Source organism: Danio rerio, chromosome 7 (genome assembly GCF_052040795.2).
Source record: "Danio rerio strain M-AB ecotype USA chromosome 7, GRCz13ab, whole genome shotgun sequence".
Classification (NCBI taxonomy): domain Eukaryota; kingdom Metazoa; phylum Chordata; class Actinopteri; order Cypriniformes; family Danionidae; genus Danio; species Danio rerio.
In genome coordinates this window covers 78750001-78762500 of record NC_141027.1, presented here as the reverse complement: position 1 = coordinate 78762500, position 12500 = coordinate 78750001, and the positions used below count along the sequence as shown (strand labels likewise).

At 34.9% G+C, this 12500-nt stretch overlaps 2 protein-coding genes across 9 annotated transcripts in view; one reads left to right on the top strand and one right to left on the bottom strand.

Annotated features, from left to right (window-relative positions):
• The window catches only part of tollip (toll interacting protein), a 14307-nt gene extending 8329 nt beyond the window's left edge, over positions 1–5978 (bottom strand). The window contains exons 1-3 of one of the 5 annotated variants that reach the window (XM_087258875.2): positions 5861–5967; positions 3818–3957; positions 823–972 (exon numbers count right to left, since the gene is read on the bottom strand). In XM_087258875.2, the coding sequence (XP_087115001.1) occupies positions 823–933 (111 nt within the window). In that variant the 5' untranslated portion in view covers positions 934–972; positions 3818–3957; positions 5861–5967. Of the gene's footprint in view, positions 973–2742; positions 2933–3817; positions 3958–5860 lie in introns of those variants that run through there. The other 4 variants (XM_087258876.2, NM_001328590.1, NM_207061.2 and 1 more) reach the window with 4 other exon arrangements.
• slc35c1 (solute carrier family 35 member C1) overlaps positions 5143–12500 on the top strand; it is a 7926-nt gene continuing 568 nt past the window's right edge. The window contains exons 1-4 of one of the 4 annotated variants that reach the window (XR_015494712.1): positions 5216–5269; positions 5701–6206; positions 8573–10154; positions 10619–12500. The exon at positions 10619–12500 is cut by the window's right edge and continues 568 nt beyond it. Coding sequence is in view for 2 of the 4 variants with exons in the window: in XM_087259252.1 (XP_087115378.1) it covers positions 5693–6206; positions 8573–9144 (1086 nt within the window). In the remaining 2 variants the exon portion in view is untranslated. 4 annotated transcript variants of the gene reach the window in all.

Genomic DNA, 12500 nt, shown 5'->3' with positions numbered 1-12500 from the left:
AGTACAATCTTTTATGCTCTTCACTTGCTTACTTCCCTCTGTCAACTTAACTCAGATGTATGTCATTTGTTATGTTACACAAGTGTGCACTACTGGCGGAGCATCTGAATGGGTTTAAATGCAATGCCCTAAACCCTTGAGCACTTGAAATATACACTGTTGTAGCATCACAATCGCATTGCTTTCTGGGCCATGCAGGTGGTGGAGTGGACATATGAAGTCAACTCGTTCCATTTGTCCATGTAAGCTTCCCTCTTTCACTTGATGAAGTGGAACACACTTTAAAACGATGGTGGAAGGGAAGGGAAGTTAGCGAGTGAATCATTAACTGTAGATTTGCTCTAACTGAATAATTTGATTCAGTGAATCATTAACTGTAGATTTGCTCTAACTGAATAATATGATTCAGTGAATCATTAACTGTAGATTTGCTCTAACTGAATAATTTGATTCAGTGAATCATTACCTGTAGACTTGCTCTAACTGAACCATTTGAATCAGTGAATCATTAACAAAAGAACTGCTCTAACTGAATCATTTGAATCAGTGAATTGTTAGCTGGAGACTCTCTCTGTCACAGAATCAATTCAATCAGCAGGTTGTTGAATTAAGAACAGATGGAAACAGATTAGTCCAGCATGATCTGTAAACTGATTTAACAGGTTAAATGAAAAGAATCGGCTTTGATTCAGTAAATGCTACAGTGTCTTGGAGTGGGTTCTTTTAAGCAATGTAAAAAGTGCTCTACAACCAATGGGAGTTCCAAAAAGTAGTGTAAACATCTTAGGTAAGTGTATAATTGTAATGGTGTAAAAGCAGTACCTGTACTACAGTGATGCTGAGGCGTCCAGCAGTGCCTAAAGATCCTCCGTACTGCAGCTGTCGGGCCGCCTGTGCGTCTAACTGCACTTGCTGCTGCTGCTGAGTCGGCATGATCCTCAGAAAATCCTGAGGCAACTCACCGATGTAAACCTGAACAGAGAATAAGAGCAGTTTCTCAATTCTGTGCAATTAATTATAAGATTTATAATACCACAAACAGTCTTTTTTATATATTGTTTTGTATTATATTATATTATATTATATTATATTATATTATAATATATTATATTATATTATATTATATTATATTATATTATGAGTAAATAAATAAGCATTGCTTATATAATATAATATATTAAAATGTTTCTTTTTTTATTAACTTGAGCATTTTAATAGTTTCGTTATTTTTAATTAATGCTAAATTAATGTCGTTTTTTATATTGATCGTCTCGTATAATCTAATGGAGCCATGTCTGATTTTTTTAATATGACAGTTTTTGGTGTGATGTGCTTCATGACAAAAAAAAATGCATTGAATTATTTTAATTTTCATATAGAGATCCTACAAAACCAAATTATGTAAACAAGTGCTTTGGGAGTCTGGCCATACATAATTAATGCACATTACATAGCGTTATAAATCAAGTAAACAATAATCTCCCATACAGGAGGATCTAGCAAGACTTGGTGGTCAGATCGATGCATTTCAACAGACTTTTTTTTACTGTATTTTACTGTTTATTTTATTGGATACCATCAATAGATGATAGTAGTCCATAGTCAGTCTAATTCAAAGCAGCAGCTTTTTTGTCATGTCTGTCCTGTACAGGTTCTTTTATTAAAGAAAAGGCCCAAATACTATATATATATATATATATATATATATATATATATATATATATATATATATATATATATATATATATATATAAATATATATATAAATATATAAATATACATATATATATATATATATATATATATATATATATATATATATATATAAATAAATAAATATATATATATATATATATATATATATATATATATATATATATATATATATATATATATATATATAATATATATATATATATATATATATATATATATATATATATATATATATATATATATATAAACTAGTTTAGTTTTTGATCAAATGCTGTAGAAAATAAGATAATAATAGTATAAGCAAAATAAATGCTTTGCTAATAAATTAAGGTTTAAAATATGCATTTTTCCCAAAACAATCAGTTTTAAAAATGTCAGATATGCACCTTCAAAACATTTTTGAAGAAGGAGGTGGGTCCTGAAATGAAAAAGGTTTAGAACCCCTGGTATAGTACATTAGCACATCTATGGCATTGCACCAATACCGAGTAGTCCAAAAGTGCCTGTCATTACGTCATGCATCAACTTCCCTTTACAAACTAACGTTACGTGCTAAATCACGAGTTTGATTGTCGATACACAATAATAAACACGCTTAAAACGGCCAAATAAAATAACAATACACACTAATTAATAAATTTAATGTATACTTAAAAATGAACACAAGAAAATCGATGTGAAAGTGGTTTAATTTGACTGTTTACATGCTATGTGGATAGAAACTGCTAATTAATGTCCGATAAACACATCTATATTTAGTGTGCTGTTGTCACATCATGACAGATCTCAATGCTTCAGCAGAACTGTCCGACATATTCATATTTTGGTATTTTGCGTTGGTATTTATCAAACATTGTGATGTTTAGACGCACATTAAGCTGTATTATTCGTGTATTATCTGTAAATACACACTGACATGATGATAATTCTGTACTGCGCAACTTCCAATGTTTGTTTTCATTGGGGAAATACATCTTATGCTGAGAGTGCTAGCATGATGTTTGCTATTGGAGAAGAGTCTCTTACCTGTCCTCGTTGCGTGCTTATTGTTGTCGCCATTCTGCTGTTATGATATGACGGACAGCGCCTGTCTTGTCTTTTAAATTAAGCAAAATGTAAAAGATAATTACGTCAGGATGCACTGATATCTATCGATACGCATCAGCGGAGCTCAAAACCGGAAATGACCACCCCTCCAACCCCCGCCCTATTTCACAAGTCAAATTAAAAGTCCCTATGATATTATCTATTATGATGATATTCATAATAAAACAAGTATGATAGCGAATTCTGCGTGAAAATATAATAAAACAGAAAATAATTAAGTTATATCTACTGATAATGTATATTAACATATCACAATTGCCACCCACCTGAAAATGTACACAGAAAACCTACGTAACAATTAATTATAAAGCTATGTACCAATTTACTATAATAGATTTATTCTATAATATGATATATTCTAAACAAATACATACACAAATTAAAAATGTATAGATTAAGAAATTTTTATTATGCATAGCTACAGTGTTCATGATTTAAACACTATTAACTCTAAATAATACATTGAGGTAAGATTATTTTTGTTTAGTTTTGTCTGTTAAAGTAGCTGTAGTATTGTTCATAATATTTAAGATCATCATAGGAGCTCCATATTAGAAATTAGCAATTTTTAAGCAACAATTTCAACCTTAAATGTTGGTTTACAACCTTATATAGGGGAATTACCAACTTATGTCACACATGACATCACACGGGTTTAACCACGAATACTGGTTGCAATAGCAAACATGTGGTGTTGTGCGGTAGGACGCCAATATCAAAAACTTAAATTTTTCCGTACACAACACTGCTTTTAATGCCAACCGCAGATGTCTTTGGCTAACAGCCATCATAAGAGCTGAATGGAGTGAGCACCTAATTAGAAATGCTGGACTCTGCAGTTCTCATACATCAGATGAGTTCACGCTTTGTTGAATCATACACATTACTCATTTTTGATTGCAGCAATGATTTCAGCAAAAACAGTTAAATATAGTGAACTAAACTGCGGACACTGAATGCTTAGAATAAAATGTAATCATGTAGGTTCACATACCCTGCCGTACAGGTGTAGTTCGCTGTCCGAATCCAGTTGTTCTGCTTGTTGATGATTACCCAGGCCTTGTACAGCTCCGTCTTCTTTCCTTGTTTTTGGCTAGGCAAAACCTTGGTTTTTAGCTCTACATAGTTTTGAATCTGGTGATTGCACATGACCACACAAAACAAAACTGTAGGCATCCAAAGACTTGTAGGCCTTTAACTTCTCTCTTGTAAAATCACTTGGAGCTTGAGATAGTTGTATATTTGGGGCTGGATGCTTGGCCATTTCGTCTTATCTAATATCCATTGGGAGGGTGCTATCGCAAATGGACCTGTCAGATGAACGCCGCTCACTATAACGTTAATTTTGCCAAATAACTGTGCTTATCACTGGGTGACAAGCTATTAGCGGTTAAATAATATATATAATATTTAATCAATATAACTTATTTCTAATACAACAACAAATTCTGTACCGCATCAGATGTCAATCCCTCGCTGTAAATGCAAGTGCTCTTGGTTTTTTTCTGCAACCTTTCTGAATGTTTACAAACTGGTTATTCATCTATTGAAGATACTAATATGAGCCACATATTATAAATTGGTAATTTTAAGCAAAAATTTCAATCAACAATGTCCCATCCCTACTGAAAAAAACAGCTTAAACCAGCCTAGGTTGGTAGGCTAGTTTTAGAGGGGTTTTGGCCATTTCCAGGCTGGTTTCCAGCCATTTCCAGCCTGGTCTTAGCTGGTCAGGCTAGGAGATGACCAGCTAAAACCAGCTTGACCAACCTAGCCAGGCTGGGAGCCCAGTCAAAACCAGCTATGTCCAGCTTAAACCAGGCTGGTCAAGCTGGTTTTAGCTGGATTTAGCTGGTCATTTTCCAGCATTACCAGCTAAGACCAGGCTGGAAATGGCTGGAAACCAGCCTGGAAATGGCCAAAACCCCTCTAAAACTGGCCTGGTCGGCCAGCTAAAACCAGCCAACCAGCCTAGGCTGGTTTAAGCTGGATTTTAACAGCAGGGATAGGTTGACAACTATATATTATTAAATAAAAAGACAAAAGTGATATTATAATAAAACCTGGAAGTAAAGCAAATAATGTTCACCTTAATATAAAACCAGCAAGTGAAATCTGATGTATGTAAGTTTAACTTTACATTACAGCCCCAAAATGCAAAGATAATTATATTTATCTGACTTGTTATTAACTCGAATATGTTAATTCTGACACATTTTTTATGAATAAAAATACACAAATATTTTGACAACTATTACTGTGACATCAATGAGACGTGACGCAAGTCTGCACTGACTAGTACTACCTGTTTTAGTCCATTGTTTTTACAAAACCTGTAATACGACGTAGTTTGTCTCGGGGAAAAGGAGGAGTTCAGCATTAAAAACACTTCCTGATGCAATGTGCAATGCAAATGGTTAGAAGCAAATGCCTGCTTTCCACTAAGGTAAGACTTGAGCATCGCATTTAAACGAATGTGTTTAATTTTTAAAACAACCGAGATCATTTTCGAAGTTAGCTGTGCGTTAATAATTAACGTAAGATAAATATTGCCATCAGAAAACGCTTTGATGGTATTTGTTTGATTTCTATTCGACTAATTAATAAAAAATCGGAGCTATAAACATGGTAATGATACTTAACTGATATTCAAAGTGTATTTAGTGCGGTTTTTATATTTCATTTCTGGTGTGTATACCGCTTTAAGAAATCCAACCGGGAAGTTGTCAAGCAGTCCTGACGTCGTGTTTACTATCGTGTTTCCCCACTATGGCCAGTTCACGCACACTGTTCTGCAGCTCTTGTGTTGTTGTAATTATGAAATAACTAATGTTTTCTAACAATATTCCGCTTCTTTCATTCATGCAACATGAACAGGTCCCAGCTCAAACGATCCCGAATATTAAAAATGGCCTTCACAGACTCCACTCGTCCAGGGGACAAAGAAGAGCCGTTTTTTATGAGAGCCACCAAAATCGCCCTGGTCGTGACTCTCTACTGGTTCATCTCAATCTCCATGGTTTTCCTGAACAATTACCTGTTAGACAGCAAGGAGCTCGACGCGCCGGTCTTCATCACCTTCTTCCAGTGTGTTGTGAGTGTCGGACTGTGTTTACTCATGAGTTTCCTCTCAAGCTTGTGTCCTGGATCCGTGGATTTCCCCTCATTAAAGTTTGATTTGCGGGTGTCCAGAGAGATTCTCCCGCTGACGATCGTGTTCATAAGCATGATCACGTTTAATAACTTGTGTCTGAAATATGTGGGAGTTGCCTTTTACACTGTTGGACGCTCGCTTTCCACTGTGTTTAACGTTATTTTGTCTTACGTGGTCCTCAAACAAACGACGTCCCTCTACGCGGTGCTGTGTTGCGGAGTCATTCTGGGTGAGTAAAGCAGTTTCTTTTCATAGAGGTAAAGTGGGTTTTATATTCGTAGATTCAGACTTTCCCCTTAATGATATAATATTATAATAATATAGGCTGGTTTTAGCTGGTCGACCAGGCTGGTTTTAGAGGGGTTTTGGCAATTTCCAGGCTGGTTTCCAGCCATTTCCAGCATGGTCTTAGCTGGCCAGGCTGGAACATGAGTTTCCCAGTACTGGGTTGCAGCTGGAAAGGCATCACCTTTGTAACATGCTCAACAAGTTGGCGGTTCATTACGCTGTGGTGACCACTTATAAATAAGGGACTAGCTGAAGGAAAATGAAAGAATGAATGATTCTCTTAACTCACTTAAGAGAACCATTCATTCATTTATTCATTCATTTATTTATTCACTCATTTATTCATGCATTCATTCATTTATTCATTAATTTATTCATTGATTCATTTATTCATTGATTCATTTATTCATTCATTTATTTATTAATTGATTCATTTATTCATTCATTTATTCATGCATTCATTCATTTATTCATTCATTCATTCATTTATTCATTAATTTATTCATTCATTGATTCATGCATTCATTCATTTATTCATTCATTTATTCATTCATTTATTCATCGATTCACTTATTTATTCATTCATTCATTTATTTCATTCATTTATTTATTCATTCATTTATTCATTCATTCATTCATTCATTCATTTATTCATTCATTTATTCATTGATTCATTTATTCATTCATTTATTCATTCATTCATTTATTTATTCATTTATTCATTCATTCATTCATTCATTTATTCATTGATTCATTTATTCATTCATTTATTCATTCACTCATTTATTAATTCATTCATTTATTCATTCATTTATTCATTGATTCATTTATTCATTCATTTATTTATTTATTTATTCATTCATTCATTTATTAATTCATTTATTCATTTTCCTTTTTACGTAATATTATTAAATACCTCGCGTTTTGCATGCTGGACCTTTTTTGGTAAATGTGTCTCCATTTTAGTTTATGCACATTTTGTCTTATCTGAAAAGTTGATCTTACTCACTTATCACTTTTTGACATTTCTATTAAGCATTTTATTTATTATTCCTGGGCTTTACAATGATTCAATGCATTCAAGAGTTGTTAACATTGCAGTAATCAATCCATTTCTTCAGTGTTTTAGAAATAAGTCCAGTTTAATAAATCTTAATAAAAGTCAGTTCAGTTCAGTGCACCATTAAACATTTTTAATGCAGTATATTCCAAAATGTGCAAAAAAATACGTGGATGGAATCAGTACTACTGACTATAACAAGGGTTCCCAAACTTTTCAGCCTGCGACCCCCAAAATATCAATACCAGTGACTCGCGACCCCCAATATCTTCTGAGGTGGTTATAAATACAGAGACCTTGCATGCAATGGTGCACACACACCGATAGACCAAACTCTATTCTTCATTGATTTTTTTTAATGTAAGCCAGTGCTGTAAATGTGCCAGAAAGTTGAACCTGGTGTTTTAAAATCAATCTGCTGCATATGACGCTATTACTGTGTCTGTAATATAATGTTATTACCCCAACAGTCGCAATCCAATAGAACTAGTAACTATAAGCTACTATAGTAACTATATACAGTGGTATATAGTAAATATAAACATCTATTTTTTCTTTTCAGTAGGTTATGCATAAAATATGGTAATTCTTATGGATTAAATAAAATAAATAGATTTTTGGAAATGTCCAGATAACCCTTCTTTATTGTCCCGTGACCCCTTGGGGGGGGGGGTCCCGACACCCACTTTGAGTACCGCTGGACTATACTATAGTAGACATTTCAGATTTAATTAATGGAGATTAAAGCCAGAATCCTGCCTTCATAATACCTGTGTGTTTGGACAATTAAGCCACTTTTGTGAACGAACGAACGAATGCTTTTATATTAAACAGGTCCATTAAACAACAAAAAGATTGGTTTTCATTGGTTATCCTTCTCTAATCTTAAGGTTAATAGTTTTTCCTTTGCACACCAGAAAAAATGATTGGTGGCACTTTAGTTTAGGCCACAATTCCTGCTATTAACTACTGACATATTATTAAGATATGAACTGTTCATTAGTAGTTATATAGTCTGATCTTATAATGCATCCCTAATCCTAACCAAAACCCAACTTCTACCTTCCGAACTATTAATAAACTGTTTATTAGTGATTTATTGAGCTCGTACTGTTAGTTAAAGGATTGTTTATACTGTGAATTGTGACCTAGAGTTTTACAAAATGTATTTTCTTTCACCAACACAATGGAGTCTGTGACAAAAGAGAGGTTTGTCTAAAGGTTTGTCTTTTGTTGTGCTCCTTCAGGTGGGTTCTGGTTGGGTGTGGACCAAGAAGCCGTGGCAGGTTCCCTTTCATGGGCAGGTGTCGTTTTCGGTGTAATTGCCAGCCTTTGTGTGTCTCTTAATGCCATCTTCACGAAGAAAGTATTGCCGGTGGTGGACGGAAATATTTGGAAGCTCTCCTACTACAACAACCTCAACGCCATTGTGCTGTTTCTTCCCCTCCTGATCATTCTGGGAGAGGTGAAAAGTGTATTCGAGTTTAGCCGGCTGACAGATTTACATTTTTGGGGTATGATGACTTTGGGTGGGGTTTTCGGCTTTGCCATTGGTTACGTCACAGGACTTCAGATCAAGTTCACCAGTCCGTTAACACACAATGTATCCGGAACGGCCAAATCATGCGCACAGACTGTGCTGGCCGTCGTGTACTGGGCGTCCGAAAAGAGCACGCTTTGGTGGACGAGCAATTTGATGGTGCTCGGTGGATCTTTCGCTTATACCTGGGTCAAAGGAATGGAGATGAAGAAAGCTCCAGTGCCTACAGAAACACAAAGCTTGAACCCTCAGAAGAATAAAGAAGACCTGGGCGTGTGAGAAATACATTGTTGTAGAGACTTTCTGTTTTGCACATGTGTGTATATATACCAGAGGTGCCCAAACCTTTTCCTATAAAGGGCCAAAAACCAAACTTGATAGAGGACTGTGGGCTGAATATATACCAAAGCATATTTATTAAATTTGCCATGGGTAATTTCCTAATTTGCAAAATGTTGCAATGAAGAATATTAACTAATGCAGCATTATTTTTAACATTTTATAATGAACTTATTACAGTAAAAACACAAACAATCCCATTTATAACACAATAGAGTTCAGTGCTGAACACACTAGTCGAGCTGCTCTTGCCTTTACCTTGTGCATTGTCCACTATATAAGTGACAGTACTTTACATATTAAAAGTCTGATTCCTTTACAACATTAAATTATTTAATTTCAAGTGGCTTTTTTGTAGCTCGGCAATAAAACAAAGAAGAAAAAGGTGACGTTGAATTCAAAATGGCAATCTATGACAAAGGAAATTCACCTCAACCCCTCCCCATCATTCTCCCTCTCCATTCACATGTGATGGTGGGCCAAATAAAAGGTTACCATGGGCCAACTTTGGCTCTACTTTGGGCATCTCTGATATATACGTTTGTAAATGGGCATTTTAATATTGTGTGCACTAAAAAATGATTCATTGGAATTACTCAATGTTTTTAAGGTACATAGTTGCAGACTATTTATTTGGGCTGAATTTAAGCAGGTGACAATGAGTAATGTTCAACTTGATTTGCTTGTTAAAATTCAGTCCATATACAGTTGAGGTCAGAATTATTAGACTCCCTGTTTGTTTATTTTTTTCCCCCAATTTCTGTTTAACGGAGAGAAGATTTTTTTTCAACACATTTCTAATCATAATAGTTTTAATAACTCATCTCTAATAACTGATTTACTTTATCTTTGCCATGATGACAGTAAATAATATTAGACTAGATATTCTTCAAAACACTTCTATACAGCTTAAAGTGACATTTAAAGGCTTCACTAGGTTAATTAGGGCAGTGGTTCTCAAAGTGGGGGTCGGGACCCCCCGAGGGGTCGTGGGACAATGAAAGGGGGTCGCCAGGTGATTTCCAAAAATCTATTTATTTTTATTAAACCATAAGAATTACCATATTTTATCCATAACCTAGAAAAAAATAGTAATTTATAGTTACTATATACTACTTTATTAAGTTACTATAGTAGCTAATAGTTACTAGTTCTATTCAATTGCGATCGCTGGGGTAATTACATAATATTAAAGACACAGCATAGCTGCATCTGATGCTTTCTGGGCCATATACAGCACTAACATACATAAAAAAATCTACGAAGAATAGACTTTGGTCTATTGGTGTGTGTGCACCATTGCATGCAAAGTTTTTGTATTTATAACCACCTCAGATGATATTGTGGGTCGCGAGCCACTGGCATTGTTATTTTGGGGGTCGCGAGCTGAAAAGTTTGAGAACCCCTGAATTAGGGTAACTAGGCAGGTTAGGGTAATTAGGTAAGTTATTGTATAACGATGGTTTGTTCTGTAGAATATTGAAAAAAAATATAGCTTAAAGGGGCTAATAATATTGACCTTAAAATGGTGTTTAAAAAATTAAAAACCGCTTTTATTCTAGCCGAAATAAAACAAATAAGACTTTCTCCAGGAGAAAAAATATTATCAGACATACAGTGAACATTTCAGTGCCCTGTTAAACATAATTTTGGAAATATTTAAAAAATAAATAAAACGGGGGCTAATAATTTTGACTTCAACTGTACGTAAGTAGTTTGCCACCACCTACCTTAAAAAAAAGTCCAGTGTAATCATCAGTGTGTATGCGGTTTCTTTGTAGTGTATATGGTAATTAATTATTAAAAAATGTTTAATGAAGGTCAATCTAGCACCATGTTTACAACAAACAAGATTTGTTGCTGTTTCTGATGAAAACACTTTAAAATTATGTTAAAACAAAAATATTGGTTACACTTTATTTTATGGTGTCCTTGTAATAGTTTATTTACGCAGTTAGACAGTGAGTAATATTGATTAATTAATAATGTGTTTACTGTAGTGGTGTTTTATGCATAATTTATTTTTATTACTATGGCTGCACTTTATTCTACAGTACAAGAACTTAACATAAGAAATTACAGTTATGTAAGTTATCTAAATGAAATAAGGTTAGGTTTAGGTGTGTAGCGAATACCTAGTCATTACTCATTATACTGTAGGGCGGCTGAATGCTTGATTCTGATTGGCTGATGAGCATTGATGGTGTTTGGTTATCTGTATATCACTGCGCTGAATGATTAGAGTTATTTCACCGCTACAACAGTCAGAAATCATAGCAAAACACAACAGAAGGCTTTGGAGGAGATGCTTTGGTGGGAGAAACTAACCTTACACCCAGAAGCAGATTAAGGACACAAACCTGACAAATACTGAAATGCAACATCTGAACCGTGGTTGTGTACACTATGCACTTATATACTATGCACTTGTACACTCAACCATGTAGTGTATGAGCTTAGTGCCATCCCGAACACTAATTGCATACAAAGGTGAAATAAATGACCAAATAACTGCTGTCATAATTATAACCATATTCAACATTTAGAGGTTGCAAAATAAATATAAAATAAAAAAAATAAAGTGAATCAACCTTGGGGAGGCAGTGGCGCAGTAGGTAGTGCTGTCGCCTCACAGCAAGAAGGTTGCTGGTTTGAACCTCGGCTCAGTTGGCGTTTCTGTGTGGAGTTTGCATGTTCTCCCTGCCTTCGCGTGGGTTTTCTCTGGGTGCTCCGGTTTCCCCCACAGTCCAAAGACATGCGGTGCAGGTGAATTGGGTAGGCTAAATTGTCCGTAGTGTATGAGTGTGTGTGTGGACTTTTCCCAGAGATGGGTTGCAGCTGCCACTTGCTGGATAAATATGGCGGTTCATTCCGCTGTGGCGACCCCGGATTAATAAAGGGACTAAGCCGACATGAAAATGAATGAATGAATGATTAAACCTTAGTGCATTATAGCTCCGCCCCTTCATCATAAGCTCCTCCCCTTCCGCTGTGTGAGAAAAGCTGTGAGCATTGAGTGCTTGAAGTGTTCAACATTACACACTTCTAACAACTCAATAAGTGCATCATTTAGGTATTTAAAGTGCACTTAATATGCGCAAAACTGACCATGTGCCGTTGAATTATTAGACACTAGCTGCGTCCCAAATCGCATACTTGCGCACTATTCTTCTGCATTTTGTAGTATAAATTGTATAAGTAATGCACTGAAATATAATGTACTAGAAAATGGTGTAGAAAAGTGCTTAAGTATGCGATTTGGAACACACTTAGTGTCTTTGGGTTTGCTAAACATA